The following is a 21,341-nucleotide window of genomic DNA, read 5'->3' as shown; positions in this document are numbered from 1 at the left end:
ACCTGTAGGCAAGAATCAGGTTTTAACTTCTTTTTCTTTTAGACTACTCAACTCCCTAACGATATGCAGTCTACAATTTCAGTTTATTTCCACTACAGATATTACTGTGCTTATTAAGGCAATGAATAGAAACAAGCATTCTAGAAGAGGACTTGTAAACCAAATTACAAATACAAGCATAAATTACTAGCAAGTGACATGGCAACACAGAGCGATATTCCACTTTAGTTACTCACAGAAAAGTTACCCTGGCCTGTTGTGCAACATTACTAACAAAGCAAGTCTGAATTCAGTCTTAAGTGAACCAGCATGTAAATCAATTTGTACAGCTAGCCTATTCAAGCAAGAACAGAAAAGAGTAATTCTTGCTTCCTCACAGCAGACGGTAACCAGGTGAGATCCCAATGTTTATCGTGTGCTTGATCTAAAATGATAGATAGAGCCTCACCTATTTGAGTTAGTTTTGGATAAGACACTTCACACTTCAAGGCCCTGGCCTAGGTAAATAATTTAAGCATATTTATTCAACAAACAAAATGCAGAGGTGCTTCACTAAAGTGGGTAAAAAATAATAGGTGAATGTCATAATTTTGACCTTAGATGAAAACATTTAATATCAAGAACACAGTATTGAAGCAAGACTGACAATGAATTACATCAACATCCACATTCTTCTCTTCAGTGTTTTTACAGCAGTACCTTAGACTAAATGTAAATTATCTTGACTGATCAGACCTTGTTTTCACTGATGAACTCCTGACAGACTACCAGATTAAATTCTTATAAAACCCTTTCCCCAGTTAAAAATATCTTTTCTTACTATATTTTTCTCAGATTTTCTTCCCCACAGCAAGATGGTAAACCATTTGTTTGGATATTGGGTTGGTCATTCCAAAAAACTTCCTGGCCATCCAACTGTTACTAATGCTCTACATATACCTTTATTCCTTCCTGATGACAGAACAGCTGAAGTGCACTTCCATTGTTTTCAGGGAAGGTGGTTATATGAAGATTAAATGCTGGCGACCTTCGCTCTCTCTCCTGAGGAAAGATTTTGTTTAAAAACAACATGTGTGATTATATGTAAACATTTATTTCCCACCTTTACAAAACATACTTGTACATTTAAAAGGCAGATTCCTATTCACATTCAAATGTATGGTATTTCCTCTTACTTTCACCATATTTGAAGGATTTTGGCTTTAGTTAAGCACAAAAATGGTGTTAGCTTCTAAGTGATTCCATGCACACACAGTTTCTGCAAAGTTAACTGACACTTCTCAGATGCAGAAACCCTTGCACACCAGCCAAATAACTCACTGGACGTCTAAAAAAGTGTAGTATTTTTATGTTTGTTATAACCTTATTTAACTATTGCTCTCTCTCATGGAACAAAGAAACCGCAGAAAAAAAATTTAAGCTCCATCATGAAATAGTATTATCCCTGAAGACCTTCTCGATGAAATTAAAGCTGTGTAGCTGCTTCCCCTTTATTCTACTGTCACCCTTTCTATTAGAGCATGTAAATCCCCTGTCCTGTTCACTGCACAACCCAGGATGTTGGAATATGTTGAAAGACAGCACGTATGACGTTCTTTGTGCCAAAACAAAAAATTATAAATTCCCATTTATTTAAAACTATACTATTTCTAAAACGTATCCAGCCCGTCTACTTGACTTTCGTATATTTCTTCAAAATACCAACCTATTATTTCGTCAGCAGGCAGAAAAACAGTAAAACAATAAATAAGCAATTTTACTTAAATTTTTAAACATTAATTTAAATGTGCTTGTGAAAATGACTGGATTAAACGCTCTGGGCATCCAAGACACCGGGTCTTACTCTGAATTCTCTATGGCCATGGCAACACAAGTGAGGAAAATCAGACTTCCTCTCATATTACAAGACGAGGCACTGGCAACAAGAACTTCAGTTTCCAACAGTACAATGAAAGAGAGCTACTGCATTTTAGTTCCTATGGCCATCCACGCATTGCCCCATATTCTAAATTACAAAATGAGGTGCTTCAATTGATACGGCAATTGGGCTGCATCCATTCACTTATGCAAGTTAAAAAGCATGGCAAGTTTTTTTCATTAACTACCTTAAACCTAATTTGATATTAAAATGTAGAGAGAAAAATCTCTGTAATCTATACATCTTTCCCCCTCATAAGCTCTATTTTAAATAATATTTGCATTAACAGTCTGATTTTGGAATGTGCTTAAATGACCTAGCTGTTGTGACCCAAACCCAGAGACTTAATTCTTGTCTAAATTCAGTTACCATTTTAGATTTTTAAAAAATTAATCCATTTCTCTTGTATTAAACTCACCTGAATTTGCTTGCATTAAATGATAAACAAATGTGGGGTTTTTCATCCCAGACTAATTTTCATCATCAATAATTTAAGTGCTCTCAAAAAATACTGTCCTGATTACCAGAAGCATTCATGATTTCACTAAAGTATTCACACTGTCAGTCACATTTGTGTCTACATGCTTGCCTACCAAGCAAAATCACACAAAAATCCTTCCATTGTTATTCTGTGAAACAAGTCCTTAAAGATTTGGCACATGGTAAAACCTGACACATTACACTGAGCTATTTTTCATGTCATTCTTCCAATGTGAAAAATACCTTCATGAAGATCCTTTTTTTGTATTGAAGCACTTATTTTCTTTTTCTAAGAAAATTTTTCGGATTGTTTTATCGCTAAGAACACTTATACTTTAGGAAGCAGTTTCTAGTCTAACTGCCAATTCAAATGCTAAATTATTCAGTGTTTTACTTTAGAGTTACTTAATAAAGGTATGTATTAGAAAGCATGTTTATTTTCCCAAATATCTGCTGAAATTCTACTAACCTAAATTAATAATTTTGAATATAATGGGCTATGACATCAAAATATATGATTGATAAAGGATTAAAAAATTATTAAGAAATGTCAAAGACAAGAAGCAGAACATCCACATACAGGAAGACATGACATTTTAATCTTTATCAGAGAAGTTACACATGCCAGGATTTTGGTGAAACATGCTGCGTGATGAAAACTATGGAAGAGTGACAATGACAGGTTTCTTGGAGAGTTTATTCTAAATGGTGTTAAGAATGCTGATGATCTTTGAAAATGAACAATGTGTTATCAGGCAATATAACCGTGTGGCAACTGTGCATCACACACAACTAGTTTAGTGTTACTAAATTTGACATGGGCCACATTTATAAGGTGATGAGAACCATTGCTTTCTAGTGAAATCACAGGCAACATGTTGAAATTGTTAACAAATAATTTTGCTATTGTTTCATTTATGCGAAGTATAGAATTTGTTCGCCATGGGCAACATACTACTTTTACACACAGAAGTTGTACTTGTGCTTCACCACTTTGACATTCTCAGATGGTATCTTTTCCTTTTTTCATTGACTGATGTAAATTATTTCCAGTCCATGACATTTTATACCATCAGAAAATGGACTTCAGGTAAGAGAAATTCTTTCAAAGTTGCTATCAAGATGTATTCTTTTAAGATAATTTTACTTCATATTAATGTTGTCAATCTTAAATCAATGTAATTAAAAACAATTACACATTGATGTGATGGATGTGTCAGATCTTTAGTGAGATCACTGCATGCAAGATGTGAGAAGGTGTGTTAATTTAAACAATGCCAACCAAGGCTATAGTATACATACCAAGTGATTTTACATGCAGGAAAGGAGCAGTTATGGAAATGAAACAAATAAAAAAGGCAAAAATATTGCAAAACAAAATATTTTATTAGATGAAAAACAAACTATATGCAATATATATTAGCTATATTACATCTTCATAAACATTAGTGAGCACTCTCTCCAAAACATATTAAGGCAGTGGCATCAATTTCATTATCCCAAGATACAACATTTAAAAAACAGATACCTAAGTGATTTCCCTTAAACATGCACCAGACATCAGTAATCTTTACAGGAATTTCAGCTTGGGTTCAAACATAATTTCTGCTCCATTTGAGAGTTTGCAACAGAGAGAATCTCTTACTTCAAGCTCTAGCACTCTGAATTCTAACAGCTCATTCTGGTCTTTTGCATCCTGCATCTCATTCTTCAGCTGATGCTCTTCTTGTTCCATTCTGTAAATCTATGAGACAAACACATCATAACACCCTGTAAGCAATGCAAAAGATACTGTCCAGGGGGTTAGACAAAACTGTTTATTGTTTCAGTTTCTCATTAGATGTTGGGCCATGTCTTGGAGATAAAGAGGGAACGTCACAGCAGAAAGTATTTGTAAGAACTGCCAACAGAAAATGGTCAAAGTTCTTTTAGAATAGTAATCTGGAAGTAGTATTAGAAGTTATATGAATATTATATCTAAGTTAAGCAATACAAGCTTTCTTTTAAAAATCAAGTGAATGAAACTGGATTACATTAACTTTTGGGTAGGCTGTTCTCACTGTCTTTGCATAACTAGACATTCACCTTTCACACCTACAATATGTGAAAGACAGTAATGGAGGAGTTTTAATGCCTACTTTTTAGTTTTCCAGATTTGTGCTTTGGGGTGCTAAACTGACTATTTATTATACCAATTAATAGATTTGGTCTACTGTCTATCTTAATGGGGTGATTTTTTTTTAAATGAAACTACATAGAAGTGTAACATCTGGCATAATGTTCTATAACGCTTATAATACCCATGTAAATGCCTGAATAAATTGTCCAGCTGTAGCTACTTTTAGTCACAAATTTTTCTTTGGTTATCTTATTTTTATTATATTAATACTGAGCTACTAACTAACAAAAATAATTCTTTTACTTCCTGATTACTAGCTAACTTTCCCACCAATATCAGTGAAGAACAATGAGGATGCCCAGCTTTGAGTATCTCAGACAGTAAATGATACAACAGTCTTAAATCAATCAGTATTAATTAATGTGTGGAAAAATTGTAAAAAAAATGGGAGACTGAGGGAGTAGGCAATTTTATTAGTGATCATGACAATAATAATTCTTGTGCAACTGGCAAAACACAAGTGTCCACATTGCACTTAAAATTTTAGATTGTATTATGTTGGACACTAGAAACATCACCCAGCTTGGGTTCTACTGTTGGCTATACATGTAATTCCACAATAAGGAGCAGCTTCATTCCCAAAGATTACAAAAGCATATTGGCACCTTAATCAGAGACTTCTACCTGAATTTCTGTTTCTGGAGAGAAATAAAGTAAGCAATTTTCATGCTGATGTTCCAGTACTCAGTACACATTCATCTCCTTTTACATTCCTTTTATGATAAAGAGCAGCAATCATGAAAATATTCCCAGATTCTGAACACATACCTTCTCTAGCAACTCCTGGTTTGTTCTGATTAACAGCTGCTTTTCTTCTACCCATTTTGAATCCTATGAGGAAGACGATTCAAAATATTAAAATTATATATATATATAGTTAAACAAGATGAATGACCACAGTAATTAGAAAATTTCAGACATCACTGTACATTCAAGTATAAAAATGGTTATACATAAAAAACAAAGCTATCTTCAATATTTCAAGGATAAATAGCATTTTAAACTACAGAGAAAATAAAAGTTCCTTTCTTTTCCTAAAGCTGTGACTTGTTTCCTAGTATGTTCCAACTGAGCATATACTTCAGAATCTTTAGATATAGCAGTTGTGGGTGGATGCAGTTATATGATATCTAATGTCATTTAAAAACCATTTATTTACTCAGCTTAACTCAAAACTATTTCTCTCTATCATAAAGAGTTGGGAACTTTCTTGCAGAACCATCCCATATTGAGTGGTGCAATGCAAATCCCAACTGAGAAAGAGAAAAAAAACCATTTAATTACCCCAAATGACTGAAAATAAGCTTCAGTGTTATGCAGTTAATTGCCCTCTGCTAAAAGTGTGATAGTGTTTGTGATAAGGAATTCAAGGCTATAGAGGAAAGAAGGTGATGTATGTTCTATACTCCATTTGAAAACTCTACTTCCATTCAATCACTTGTTCCAAAGCTGATCTTTCCTTTTAGGTTTCTCCATGGCTTCAAAAGACCTCAAATATCCCTTTAAAGACCCAAGCTACAAAAAACTGCCAGCCACAGCTGGGCATTCAGATTTAATGAGTTATAACAGCCAGACTTGCTCTGTTCTCCCTGTAGAGAAAAGTATTTATATAACCTAGCTCAGACTGCTCTAATAAAGTTTAATAAAACAATATCCAACACTTACTAGGCCATACTAACTCTGGATCTTTTTTTTTTTTTTTTAATAAAAAGGACAATTTATTTGAAATCTAAATGTCTTTTATTAAAGTATTAAGGCTGATACTTTCTTTGTCAGCAGGGTATTTGCACATTGATGCTGCACAAGAGATTAATGACATCTGGATTTCCTAGACAATTAGCCAGCCTTAAACATCAAATTAAAAAAATCTAAAACATTATGATATAATATTTATTTCAATTAGCATTTTTTAAAAAAGTTTAAAGTCAGTTTTCCTATGACTGTCCACTACAATTTCATATTCTACTGTTCTTTCTCCTTTTCCCACAAGAACGCGCAAGTGCACTTTAACTTTCATGCAGTAAACAAGCTCTTCAGAGTTATGATGTTGTATCATACTAAGAATAATACATTAAAATGAGTACTATTTGTACTCATTTGTCAAGATTTTTTTAAACAAAGGAAAGAAATGCTGAAAATAAAATCCAATGTCTAGTTTAACGTTTAACTATCATTTTACCACGGTCAAGGAAGGAACAGAGTTGCACTCACAGACTTAGGGTGGATATCCCAATGCATGCATATGGTAAAAGGCAGGTTTGACTGTTCCATCAGACCCGCAGGTTCAACTACTCCAGTTCACACAAGTAAAACAAATAGATTAGTTTACCCTATAGATCATTAAAGTTTTTGTCTTTCTTGATTAAGTTCAACTTGACTTCCTGAGAAAACCTTAACTCCAATGGAATTGTATTTGTATTCACACTGGGTCACTGAGAAAGCTGAACATTCAGAAAAAAAAATTATCCATCTGGAACATTAACTACTCCAATATTTTGGTATTTTTTATTTACCACTATTAATAAGAATTTATTATTTACCACTATTAGTATTTTATAAGAATTTATTCCCTTAATATAAAGTTTCTTAGACATACACCTAAACGTACCTTGCAGAAATGGATTATTTTACATCTAGAGGAATTCTGACAGATTGGGCTGATGAGAGATTAACAAGAGCCATTGACACTTTGTTGTGGGATGTGACACACTTATTTTGAAATTACACGTAAATTGTTATAAGCCAAGCTTCAAATCATTTTTTAACAATGAGATTCTAATCTTCTGCCCGGAATTTGACTTTAGGAAAGTTGTAAAGGTGTTTGTTGCTTCTGCTTCCTGAAGATGTAAAGACTAAAAATTCCTGGGATAATACACTAGGATCTTTTGGTTCATTGTCTACTTTTCAAAAGCACTTTAGGGACTGTTTCCCCAAATTAACATTTCTCAAGTGTTATTAAATCATCATCACTACTGTGACAATCTAAATGACATAGCAATAAAAAAAAAATCACATAGTGCACAAAGAAGTCAGTTTATCATCAGAACCATTTATTTTGTTCAATGCAAATACTAACAGGTCAGGAGAACCAAGCAGGTGCTAGAGCTCCCAGGAAGACACTGTGACCACTTCTGTGGAAAGCTAATGCTCAGCGTACAAACTAGCCCACTAGAGACAATACCATACTGCTCCTTGTTACATCCCTGTTGGCCTTCTTAGGATTACTAAGAGATAGAAGGTTGAAAATGTGGTTATGAATCTCAAAGTAATAACTAATTAAATTCTCATTTACTGGCATATCTTTTTGACATATCATTCTGGAAGCAAAAGTCACAGATGTCATTTTGTACATGTCTATCCATCTTCTCTTATTTACATAAACACTACTTACATTGCACAGTGTAATGGTCAACTATTCTGTTAATGTTTTCAATTATACAGCAATTTGCCCACACCAACACACTAAAATGTCAGCAGTAGATCCTTGAGAGGTCTTCATTTCCATTTCTTTCAAAAGCTCAGTGAGCCATTATTTTTAGATTGATAACATATTCTCTATTTTTATTAATATTTTATTTACTAAGCAGATTTACTAAGTAAATTGCAATTCGTATGGAAGCTAGCAGAAATAATTTTTTTCCTTAATTTCAATGTGGCCCCAAAACCTTTGTATTTATACAGAATTTTACAGAAAGTTTCTTACAAAGAATACACCATAAAAATAGTGATATCATGAACTTGGCATTATTCATAGGTTGTTTTTATTCAATGCTACAGGATCATTAGTCTTTGCAATGTATATCAATGGATAGCTATATCTTATTTTATTGCTATATGGTACTTGCAATCTTAAAATTGTTATATTTCAAACAATAAAGCATAAAATAACATCTCGATTTTCTCAGTGCATTCTAGAAGTTATGGAACTGAACATGTTTAAAATGCGCTGTCATAACTCTTAACCAGCCTTACTAAAGATCCTAGACATTACTAAATATGCATCACTAGCCATATCCTCAAGTATTTATAAGATATACTGAAGCATAAGGCCTAATTGTAGTCTGTGTGATGGTATGAGAATTTGAAAGCAGTTGGGTCCTCCACCCAGGAGACTAACACTGCAAGCACCTCACAGTAACCAGACGCACTAAGTGGTTCATTTATCTAGCTGAAGCATGTGTGGAAGTGATTTGATTTTTTAATTTTTTTATGCAACACACCAAAAATATTCTCCGGTACAAATAAAGAATATGTATTTTATTGGAATTTATAGCAAACATAAACAAAATGGAAAACAGGAGATAAGCCTGCACCAAATGACAATGGAAACAGAATTTACAGTGCATGTACACACAGTTATTTCTATATTATGCTTTAGTGTATTATGTGTTATAAAATTAATGGCATTTTCTTAGCCTATATGATACTTTCCTTTATTTAAATAATCTACTGCTGGAGTAGCAATTAAGCTGCATCAGTCAAACTAACACACCAGCATGCAATGAACATGGCAAGGGCACCACTGCATGCAAGGGAGAAAATGATGTGGTAGAGGACATTAAGAGAGTCTTTTACCTGTCCTTTCTCAATTAGAGCTTTCTCCAGGTCCTCAATTTTTGCCTGACACCTGAGAAGATCAGCTTGCAGTTGTTCACGAGTCTGGGGGAAAAAAGTATTAAAAAGTGTGTGTATACACATGCACATCCAGATAGACTCATAGATTTAATTGCACACAGAATCAAAGTAAAGATATTTTCTGCTCACTTATGGACCGTCCATTCAGCTTTTAATATTTTTCATTAAAATAACTGCTTTTGTGTTTTTATGTTACAAAATATTTAAAGCCACCAGTTTAACAGCATTTTTCCTTCATAGCCTACAAAGATGTTATCGCATATTCAGTGACAAAGCTTCTCCCAGGGTGGGGGGAAAACGTTAGGAGCTGAAAGAGCTATAAGAAGCTATTTATATGCTTTAGTAATTCAAGGCAATTGAGGAAAGAAGGGCAAGAGAGAAAGAGAACTGCAATAAGCACTGAAAAAGGCCTATGGGTAAATAAAATATATTGACCCAAAATAATTTATCCATCCCATAAACAGCATACACTGCTTTCCTTATTCTACATGATTATTACACTAACTATTACACTACAGAAAGTATTTTCCCCTGAGTCCAGTGATGCCCTAAAAGGGACCGAATAATACAAGGTACTAAACAAAAAGGATATAAACCAAAGCATATGTCTGGAGAACCTTCAGTCACCAAGGCTCCTTGAGCTACTGCAATTACTTTTCTCACGCTACTTCAGGGACTCTTTCACCCAATCAGTTCAAAAATTCCCATAGGGATTTCCTTCTGCACCTTTGCATCTTTGGGTCCTTGGTATTTACATTTAGCCTCATCTAAAAATAATAGGAAATGTTCATTCCACCAGAACATGGGGTCCTACAAAACCAATCACGCAAAAAGCTACTTTCTGACTCACTCAAAAGATGGATTTGCATTGATGTGACAAAAGAGACCAAAATGCCATTAAAAAGAAAGAGCAACCATTCCAAAGTGTACTAAAGGGACAGTTTGCAAATGCCTGCAAAAGAAAATTTTAAAAACCTATTACAAAAATATTCATACCAAGGTCTCCCTTCCCATAAGGCAAGAGTAATATATAATGGTCTTTCGTAACTGTCAAATGCATGAGTGCCTCTGAAATCTTACTTTAATAATAGATGTAATTATGTCCCCCGCCCCAATTCTAGCTTGAGAAGTGATCTCTAAAGACCTTATTGCTTTCCTTGGCTAAGTGTCCTACTAAAAAGAGAGTGTCAATTGTGACTAGGATTTTGTAAGATGCTGAGGACTGTAACAAATAAAGTGATAAAGCAATAATTCTACTATTATAAGAAGTGGGAAAAAAGGGTTTTTTTCACAGAAGAAAAAAAAAAAAAAAAAAAAAAAAAGGTTGGTTGAGAGCCACTTCGAAGAACCTTGGAAAAAAAAACCCAAACCCAAACCCTAAAACATGACACATTTTAAAGTAAACCCTGAATCTTCTAAATACTGGCTCTGGGGATAATAGACTAACATTTTTAGTTGTAAATAACACCATATAATGTCAAAGAGTCTACATTTTTCCGTAACTTTTACCTGGAAAGCTTTGCTTATTAACACACACAAATTCTGCTCCTACAAGCTTACTATTTCTATACTTCAAAATATTCAGTAAGGGGATTTTAAAATGCTTGCCAGAGAAAATGATATGGATGAAATAGTGAACATGTATGCATAATAACCATTTGCAATCTAACAATATGTAATTTGTGAATATTTTATTAATTGTTCTAAGCAGTAGAAACATTAAGCTAGTGGCAGCTTCTACCTTTGGGATAAATCGAGTCTATCCCCACCAGTAATTTTTAAACCACATTAAAATCTTTGTCTTTCTGCATTACTAGCAACATGTTGGCACAATACAATGAAGGCCACTGTAGCAAGGCAGTAGTATGTAATAATTCACAATATTTAACACATTTCTCCATTTTGGGGGTCCAGGGTTGGTTTTTTTGGGGGGAGGGTGGGCAAGTAGGTTAGGGTTTCTTTTTATTGCTCAAACACTTTTTTAGAATCACAGTCTCACTGAGGTTGGAAGTTATCACCTGTCCAACTCCTGTGCTCACAGCAGGGGGGCACCTACAGCAGGTTGTTCAAGACCTTGTCCAGTAGGGTTCTGAATATATACAAGGATGAAGACTCCATAGTCTCTCTGGAAAACCTGTTCCAATGTTTGACTGCCCTCAGAGGAAGAAGGGGTTTTCTTATGTTTTAATTGTGTTTCTGTATTTAAATTGTGCTATTGTGCTTTCTCTGGATCCCACTGAGAAGTGTCTGATTCCATCCATTTTTTCACTCCCTCCATCAGTTCTTCACATAATTTGATAGGATACCCCTGAGCCTTCTCTTATCCAGGCTGATCAGTCCCAGCTCTCTCTGCCTCTCCTTGTTTATCAGGTTCTCCAAGACCTGAATCATCTTCATGGACCTTTGCTGGACTCTGTCCCATATGACCATGTTTTTCTTGTACTGGGGGACCCCAAAGATGGACCCATCACTCCAGATGAGGCCTCATCAACACTGAGTAGAGAGGAAGGATCACCTCCATTGGTGATCACTGGTAAGGCTGTTGGTCTTCTTTGCTGCAAGGGCACACTGCTGGCCCACGTTCAACTTGGTGTACAGCAGGACTCGCCACACCATTTTGTACAAAACTGCTTGCCAGCAAACCAGCGCCAAGTCTGCACTGATGCATGGAGTTCTTCACAACATTCAGGACTTTTCCTTCCCTTGCTGAATTTAATGACATTCCTCTTTATGCATTTTTTTCAGGCAGTCAAATGGTCCCTCTGAATAGCAACACAACCATCTCATAACTAGCCCTCTCAGTTTTGTGTTATCTGCAGACTTGCTGCAGGTGCACTCTGTTCAGTCATCCAGGTCATTAAGGAAGAAGTTAAATAGTACTGGACCCAGTATCAAGCCCTGCAGTACAACACTGCTGACACACCTCCAGCTGAACTTTCTGTTACTGATCACAACCCTTTAAGCTATTTCAGACAATTCTAAGTTCACTTTACTGTTCACTTATCTAGTCTGTGCTTCATCAGTTTGTCTATGAGCATCTTATGAGGAAGAGTGTCAAAAGACTTACTAAATTCAAGATACCACAACATCCACTGTTCTCAATTCATCTGCCAAGCTAGTCATCTCATCATAGAAGGCTCTCAAGCTGATTAAGCATGATTTCCCTTTCATAAATCTATGCTGATCAGTCCCAGTCACCTTCTTGTCTTTCAGACATTTGGAAACAGTTTCCATGATTATTTGCTCCATCTCTTTCCTAGGGACCAAGGTGAGAATGACCAGACTTCAGTTCCCCAAATCCTCCTCACCCTTCTTGAAGACAAGAGTGACAGTTCCTTTCTTACAGTCATCAGGAACCTCCCACAATTGCCATGACCCTTCAAACATAATTGAGAGTGGTCTCGCAATGACATCAGCCATCTCTCAGCAGTCAGCAATCTACAGGTTCAAGCTGTACTTCATGCAGAATGAAGGACATGAGGTGAAGATGATGAAGTTTCCAGCCCTATGGTTACTGCTTTCCCATTTGAATGTTACATGTTCTTTGGTCATCGACCACGACAGTTATTCAAGCAGAGGGTGACTTGTAAATGTACTACATTTCTAGACATGCCCCTGTCTGCAAGGAGTTGGGATAAAGCAGAAGAAATTTTGCCTCTGGTTAACTCAGCTCTTTTTTGATGTCATTGCTGTTCAGTGAATAGATCTGGGGACTGAGTCAGAGCTCACCAATCCATTATGAAGTGATTTCTCTTCTCCCCAGTTTGGAAAAAAAAAGAATGGAAGATGTTAGCATGACTTCTGTTGACCCCATCTCTACACTAAATGGTCAAACACAGTGGTGGCAGAAAGGTAAATGAAGACAGAGTACATACTCTCTCACACCCCAAATACATATAGTACAGAGATTGCTGTGAGGATAAAAAAACATTATTTCAGAGAGGGTAAACAATCGCACATGCTGACCTAATAGGAACAACAATTAGTTATGTACATCTTAGTGGAAGAATACTTCCAAACTGAGCTTTTTAGAAACAAATTATAATTTCATATATTCAACAAAACACTTGAAGAAAAACTTCCTTTGTCAGATTTGGGTCAGATTTTTAAATCTCTAAGTACTTATAACAACCTACTCTCCAATTTATTTTAAATCCACCATGATGTTATCCAAATTGCAGGTTCAATTGGGATATCATTCTCATTAACACCATCTTACTGCTGAAATCTTTAATTGCTATGCATGCTATAATGAAGTATAATAATAGCTTTGTTTGGATTGAACCAGATGAATCTAAATTGTCACTTTACCGATAATATCCTCTTATCCTAAAAACCATTGTGCTTTGCATTTCACTGACCTGCAAAGATATTTCCTGCTATTACAAGTTTTTCATCTTTTTCAATGATTTCAGAGTTAAAAGAAATGTCAATTTAAAAATTACCCTTGCTTCTCTCTCTGCATCCAGGGTTCCACCAACTTGTTCTTGAAGCAATGCATATGCCCTTTGCAAAGCCTGATACTCTCTTGTTAGCTGGCAGAACCTTAGTTCAGCTTCTTCTTTAGGTGTGCTCTTAATGAAGAGGGAAAAAGAAGTGGGTTTGTACATATAAAGATAAATATGTATGATGATGGGTTTGTATATATAGACAGGCTCACAAATGCAACAAGCAACTTAAGTATTGAGTCTCCAAGTTTAATAAAGGTTTAAAAAACTAAAGCAAGTGGAAATGGAAGGATGATTTGAGGATGATGAAGAAATGCAGAGATCAGTAAGTGTTTTGACTGCACAATTTCAGGACAGTGTAAGTTACTATATAAGTCAGTAATGTATAGAAATGGGAAGAAACTGACTGGGGAAAGATGAGAGAAACAGTTCTTTGTATCACTGTCTTCAGCAACTCCACTGCCACAGGGGCTTCAGAAGGGGTCTGTTCTATTTGTCATGCAGTCCATCACTCCCTGACCCTTTGTCTCTGCTATGCCACAGTAATGCGTTTTACCAGTACAAGCACACTAAACACAGAAGTTATATTTCAAAAGCCGTAAGATGTTTTTAAAATTCTTTTTTTTAACATAAAGTATTTTTAATATCTTAATTTTCTTCGAATTTTGAGCAACTGACATCAATACTTTCAAGGTCTTTCCTATAATGCTGAGGGCAAGAAATGTCCTTCCCTTTAATTAATTTTTGTTCCAGGAACTTGAACTCTAAGAAAACGAGATTGTAATATTTTAGATATTAAACCTATAAAAGTATGAAGCTTCCTGTGACTGAGGAGTATTAGGCACAAGTTAGTGAACAGGAAAGAAAGATGAAAAAGAGCATCTGATTCATCCTTTGTCCAGTCCTACAATCTTTTAAAGTAGGCCAGCTGTACTGTATACCACAGAGCTGAGACAAAACATGTCAGTGGGCATTTACTACCTATGATCATTTAAGCCTTAATGAATAGCAAAAGCCTCTCTCAGTATTGTAAGCACAGGAAGAAAATCCTGCTTGTATCAAAACAGTCAAATAAATTATAGGGTTGAAAAGCAAACTATTGTCTAGTAATTTGACTTTTGGCAAAGCAATATGCCTATTCATTTTCTTTTGACTAATAAGAAAGGCTTTGAGAAAAACAATTTCATTTCTCAGCCCAATATCTGCCAAATCTGTCAGGCAGAATACTATCTTAATAATTCTATTGCAATGACTGTGGATGTGTTACTGCACTTGAAAGAAAACAAAGCAATTCTCTGCCAAATCTTTCATAGTTCCTGTGGCAGGATAGCTAAAAAAAATGTTTACTTTTATACTCCATTTAAATTTTTATAGAACTGAAGAACAAATCATCTATACTTACATCTTCCAAATCTTCCTCTGGTGTTGCTGGTGTCCTGTCTGTTTTATCTGTGTTATATGAAGTTACAGATGATGTTTCTGAATCAATAGATTCTTCATCAAATCCAAAAAATGTCTCCACAACATGCCTCTGAAAAGTTAGTTTTTCTTAGTTACTAGCAAAACAGTTGGAAAAACCCAGTAAGCCAGTAAGCAGTAGCCAAGGTCTTCTCTGACCATTATTTTAGTATTTAGCAAGAAAAACGTTTCCTTTGTAAACCTTTGTTCTCTGATTAAATTAGCTACCTTTTCAATATCCCTTGTATAAGAACCTCCAAGAACAGAACTGCACATAGCACTGTGTAATTGCCAATAGAATAATGCTTTAGCAAAAGTATAAAAGCTAATTATCTATATCATATAGATCTTACAAGATTCACAGTAGAGGAGTGCAATATCTATTAAGAAGAAAGTAACCCAACATGATGTATAAGATGCAGAACCAAAAGGGAAGAAATATTCCTAAGAAAAATAGGGAACAAATTTTGTCATTCATACTAATATTAAAAAAAAGAAGGAAAAAAAGAGATTAATTTATAATATCTATTTTGCTAAATCCTGCTTAAAAGTATAAACTGACACTTTGCATTTGTTTTTCCAACTCCATCATTCTCAATTTTTTCAAAAGTTTGCTCCAATACTATGACTAATCAAAAAAACTCTCCTCAGGTGATACAGAGAAAACAGGGTTTTTTTCCGCGAATCGCACGGAAAACTGGCATTTCAAAATGCATATTTAAAAAAATTTACACAATGTAATCAATTAAATGCATGCTTAAAGAAAACTAGAGAAAATGAATAGCCAATGGAAATAAATAGTACAATATTCATTGTGAAAAATGTGATATTTTATATAAAACATCCCAACCACAATACTTCTTTCACTGTTTTAAGTCCTCTTTCCACCAGTGTCCTAACATATGCTCTGAAATCAGCAAAATCCTATAGAAAATTTGGCTGTTTAAAAAAAAAAAATAAAACACTGCTTAAACATTTAAGAGAAAAACACTTTTCCAAGCATTTTTCTTTTCAAAATAACAATAACAAAAGTTAACTCTTTTACAGTTAACCTTTAAAGCCTTACATTTTACACCATACAAGTGTTTAAATAAATCAACACCACAAGTTCAGAGGAGCAAGAAAATTAAGAAAAGGAAAAAAAAAAGGTGTTGCTGGAAAAATGAAGTCAGGTTATGAAGCATCCTAGACAGGGAAGCTAGTAGAGAGGAGTTGTTCTAAGAAGATGAAGGAAAATCTGTCTATCCAGCTCTATTTTTTTTGGCACTGCTTGGTGCTGAATCACAGATCCTGATGTCACAGTTTGTTGTTTTAAAAAAACCCTATAAACCACATGTTGTATGTGAGAAGATAATAGCCTTGTTCATTAAAAGGGCCTAAAGGATGAAAAAATTTATCAGTTGTTATTAACCCAGAACAAGAGACATCTTCCCTCTTATCAAAGCCAAACTGGCTGAGTGGAATTGTGAGCTATCAGCTTTATTCAAAATATTGAAAGGTTTTATTTTATCTATAATGCTGTATCGCATGATGAATTCCAAATATTGACCTTTCACTGCAGTCTTCTAGACTATCTAACTTTATACATTCTTCCAGAATGTCTACAAAGTACTGTCTTCACTTTCTCACAAAGCCCCATAATGCTTACTTAACGTATTCTTTTGGCTCAGCACAGCTCTCATCAACAGCCAAAATACTTTATCTAGAATTAAGTGGGAGCATAAAATCAAGCTAGTAACTGTGACTTGATGACTGCATGCATGACACCATGCACTCCATTTACAGCCTGCAGACCTCATTACCATGGTCCACCAGGTCACACTCATCACTCATTAGCTAAACAACGCTATCATAGTTTCACAGTACAGCTAATCCCACTCAAAGTATTGAAGATAGCTTCAAGATCTAACCAGCTAATTGCTTCACTTCAGATAAGCACTTCAAATAATAATTAAAAAAATTAATTCAGACTGCGTATTTAAATTAACTGGTTCTACTAAAAAATCCTTCTGAAAGGATGATATGCACCCCCCGACCCCCACTCCACCCCCCTCCCAAAAAAAGCCACATCTTTTCCAAGTAGGCTGTGGTTGTTAAACATTTCCATACAGACAAATACAATGCAGCACAGAAGGCAAAGAGCTTTTGAACAACCTTTAGAAACAACTTCCTTTTGCAAGATACTAGACCACTATATTTACTATTTAGTGTATCCACAAGTAAATAAAATGAGTGCAGATATAGTACTAAAACCCTCTAAAGACACATTACTCACTTTAGGAAGCACTGTGATCCTTTCACTAGGCAGACCTATGTGTAAGTTGCTTAAGACAAACACACCCCTGGGATAAATTCTTTCCTCCAGCATTCACATGCTACACCAGTTTGTCCATGGTTCTGTATTACTTAACAAAACAAAGGACACAGGGAAAAGGTCTAAGCTCTATTCTAGAAATATAAAGACTTATCCAGAAAGCTAATGTGTTCTCTCACACTTGAATTACTTCTCTCATACGTACAAAGGTTTACCACAAAAATGAGGTGTAATTAGTCCTTGGGAGATTGCCCATCCAGCATTTCTCCCACACCATATACTGTTTGCAGCCTACAATCACCTAACAACAATACTACAAGTAAATATTGGAAGTTGAAAATGGGGATAAAGAAATGGTGCTACCTTCAAGTTGTGAAGAAGACAAACAAATTTACAATTTGAGTTGTCAGGTCAACTCAGCAGCAAGAACTTTCTGACTCCAAACTGATGAGCAGATACAGTTTCATAAAGATGGAGGTAAATTTTATGGAGGTAAAGAAGGTGATAGCAAGGAAACAAAACCCAAGACATTAATGAAAACCACATCCTCTTTTTGCAGTGTGAATAGTTTTTACTCAAAGATGATGAGAGTAAATCCAAAACAAAGCTGCATGGAGACTCTTATGCCAATAGTTTTATATCCTGCTCTTCTGCCCATACCAGCTTGTCTGTGGATGGGGCTCAGAACATTTAGGCTATGGTTTGGAGAAATCTAGCCAAGGACAAGCAGCTCTAAGGACTGCAGAATATCTGACCCTGCCCATGCCTCAAGCTTCAAGGGTGCTTGGCCTCAAAAATGACCAATGCACTTAAGCAAAGCTCAAACAAAAGCTGTAATAAAGTATGGGCTTGAGGGCTGACAAAGTGAATGAGTAATGCCTTGACTTTGAACAGGCTGGCAGAAGGGACTTCTAAAAGATGGAGAGCAAAACTCTAGAGTGTTATCATATAATTGACACAGAGAATGCTGCACCATGAAGGTCGGCAGCAGCTTAGTTAAAACTGACAATAAGGCTTGTCATACCTAGGGGCTTTTTGCCTCAAACTACAGCCACTTTTGTAAATAACTCAGCTTAATCCTTTAATCCTGCATGCACACACTCACACACACTGTTTCAAGGAGTGAAAAAACAATAGCAAAACAACAGTGGGTTTGATTTTACATAAATGTATATAGGTTTGAGAACATACTTAGAGCAATGCCATTATTTTGACAAAAGATACTAGCTGCATTTAAACATTTCACTAGTAGCAAAAATAGGGAGAACTAATTTGCATATATTAATAAACAAATCTCTTGATTATTAGATGGGAGGAAACTATGCAAGAGAACTAGTATTTCTCATCACACTAAAAAAAGCCCAACACGCCAAGAAAAGTTAAAAGTAAAAAGCTGTTAAATGTTGTACAGATTGCCTATAATATTTGGAGTTATGAGTAAACCACTTATTTATTGTTAATGGCTCCTTCCTCTTTAGAGAAGCTGTACATTCATCATTTTGTGAGGCAGACACTTCCCACAGAAATAGAGATAAGGTATTTAACCATTGTATATGCAGTGTAATTGCACATGTATGAATTGCTTCATGACATAACTACAAAATAGCTGGGTTTACTGTTGATCATACAGTATCTAAAGCAATTAGCTACAAGAAGTGATTCACAGCAAATCTAGAACAAATTAACTGATAAGGGAACAGCTGTAGAGAGAAAAAAAATGGGGAAAAAAAAAAAGAGACATCTGATTCATACAAAGTTTGTTGATAAACACTGTAATAAATAATAAGACATAAATAAATACACCAAGTCCCAGGGAGATTCCACATGTAGCTCAAAAGCTGAATCACAGTGGTTTTTGAAAAGTATAGGCAAACATGTACAATACTCACTGGATTTTTGTAACTATACACTATTTTTGTTCAAGTTTCGTTCAGACTCTTCCTAAAACTGAGAACATTGTCATTTAACAATTTAAAGAGTCTTTTATATTGATTTCTACATTTGTTACTTCTAAATTGTAACTTCATAACTGAGAAAATAGTCATATAAATTGCTGAAAATTTCTGATTTAAATTCTAATTTCCACTGACTACTGTCATGCATTTAACAGAAAGTATTTTTCATGTGGATTTATATCAATGTTTTCACATAATTTTAAAGTAAAATTATGCATTAGGTCTTTATAACTCAATTATTAATGCTTCTGCTGAATTATGGTGCTCAGTAAACATCAAAGTTTAGAATGTTATAAATCAATAGTGACACACAGACCCTATTCTATGCAAATTTCAATATACCCTCATTTTTAATGTTTGGATTAGATATACTTACACATAAATAATCAGATTTCTCTGTTGCTAAAGTAGTTTCACTTTACATTTAAATATCATGTTTTTAAGTAATTAATCTAACATGATGAAAATGGTCCGAGATTAATTTCCTTGTAATGCAATTGGATGAACTAATCAGTAACTTCTTACCTTCATGCTTATATGTCATTTCTTGGCAGCCAGAAAAATACAGGCACACCAAAGCACAGAGGCAGATAAAAAAAGAAAAATATAAAACAAGAAATATGAACTCCATCACACCAGTGAGCAGGCTTTCCACTATCAAAAATACAGCTTATTTATTAAAGTTTAAATAAAGAAACAAATCTGTAGAGTTCTGCAGTTGCCAAATAAAATGGGCAATTATGGCTTATTTTCAAATTAATTACTCCAACAGCCATGGAATCACTGTAACTCCATTCTACAGATCAAAAATAAACAAAACTCCAAAAAGACTTGCCAGAGTTTCTTGATTATTTCACTTGGTTATTTCGAGATTAGAAAATGCAAAAAGAAAAAAAAAAAAACAAAAACAAAACAAAACAAACAAAAAAAACACCAAACCAAGAAATAAAAAAAACCCAAAAACAACACCTGGAAAAAAGCACACTTTAAACAGAAAAGGAAGGTTCACTTTTGGTCCATCTTTTTCCTAATAAGTTCAGTGGCATGTTAACATATTAAAAGACAAAATTTAAAAATCTCTATTAGCTTAGATTGCTTCACTTCAGAGTAAACAATCTTACAGCACCTGACTATACAGAGTCACTGTGATACTCATCTAAATATCTCACAACCACAGAGGTTATAAAGACCCATCCCACTACACTGCTCCTTCCCTTGGGGAACCTGAGCCCATTGCCAGCACTCTTCTATAGACTCCTGTGCCCCTTGGTAATTAAAAGCGTGCTCCATCAAAGCTACACTAGCAACAGTAACCTAGTGCACCTACAGAGCCAGAAATAACATAGACATCTAATTGCAAGGAAAAAAAAAAAAAAATCCTTGGTATTTTCCAAAGCTTCTGAGCTGATGTTATTTGGGCTCAATCAGGCTGTAAAAGCTGCTGGACTAGCCTGACAGATCATTCACACAAGCTGTCTTAAAGATGGAGAAATGCATGCCATGGATTCTGTTCCAGCTAACAGGAATCGCTGTCGGGAAAACACACATATTAGAAAAGAAACACAGACACTGTCCAGTCAGAGTATCTTGAATATTAAGGAATCTGGAGAGTAAAAGTACCCATTTAGAAGAAGCTGCAACAGTAGATGAAAGTAAGTCTTCACCCCATGCACCAAGTTCCTGTTTATTAGAACAGAAAAGGAACGTTTCTATACCTTTTAGTCTGAGCTTATCTGACCACATGCATGAGACCTAATTCTCACCAGTTATTTCCTTTTCAACTTTGTCAAGGGAAGTGGGACACAGCTGGAAACAGATCAAACTCCAGGAGCCCAGCTTGATGATTCACTGTGCTAATGCTAATTTTACATTTAATGAAACTTAGAAAAGTAAAGCCAAAGATTTACATCAGTAACTTCTCTGAGTGGTTGGATAGGACAGATACACCCATATT

The 21,341-nt window shown here is 35.0% G+C and overlaps 2 protein-coding genes across 3 annotated transcripts in view; both read right to left on the bottom strand.

The window, feature by feature from the left end:
- Positions 1-21,341, bottom strand: part of JAKMIP1 (janus kinase and microtubule interacting protein 1) — a 158,444-nt gene that overhangs the window by 30,335 nt on the left and 106,768 nt on the right. Inside the window, exons 10-15 of one of the 2 annotated variants that reach the window (XM_074904494.1) lie at positions 15,063-15,191; positions 13,658-13,786; positions 9,153-9,236; positions 5,346-5,408; positions 4,044-4,142; positions 940-1,041 (exon numbers count right to left, since the gene is read on the bottom strand). In XM_074904494.1, the coding sequence (XP_074760595.1) occupies positions 940-1,041; positions 4,044-4,142; positions 5,346-5,408; positions 9,153-9,236; positions 13,658-13,786; positions 15,063-15,191 (606 nt within the window). Of the gene's footprint in view, positions 1-939; positions 1,042-3,968; positions 4,143-5,345; positions 5,409-9,152; positions 9,237-13,657; positions 13,787-15,062; positions 15,192-21,341 lie in introns of those variants that run through there. The other variant, XM_074904495.1, reaches the window with a different exon arrangement.
- LOC141959999 (uncharacterized) lies at positions 15,089-20,166 on the bottom strand. Its single transcript, XM_074904496.1, has 2 exons — positions 19,913-20,166; positions 15,089-15,191 (listed from the first exon to the last, which is right to left on the bottom strand). Exons 1-2 carry the CDS (start codon positions 20,016-20,018, stop codon positions 15,160-15,162), a joined length of 138 nt encoding a protein of 45 aa, XP_074760597.1. The 5' UTR covers positions 20,019-20,166; the 3' UTR covers positions 15,089-15,159.

Source organism: Athene noctua, chromosome 4 (assembly GCF_965140245.1).
Source record: "Athene noctua chromosome 4, bAthNoc1.hap1.1, whole genome shotgun sequence".
In the NCBI taxonomy this organism is placed as follows: Eukaryota; Metazoa; Chordata; class Aves; order Strigiformes; family Strigidae; genus Athene; species Athene noctua.
Note: the sequence above shows the minus strand (reverse complement) of the source record. Positions and strands in the feature narration are given on the sequence as shown.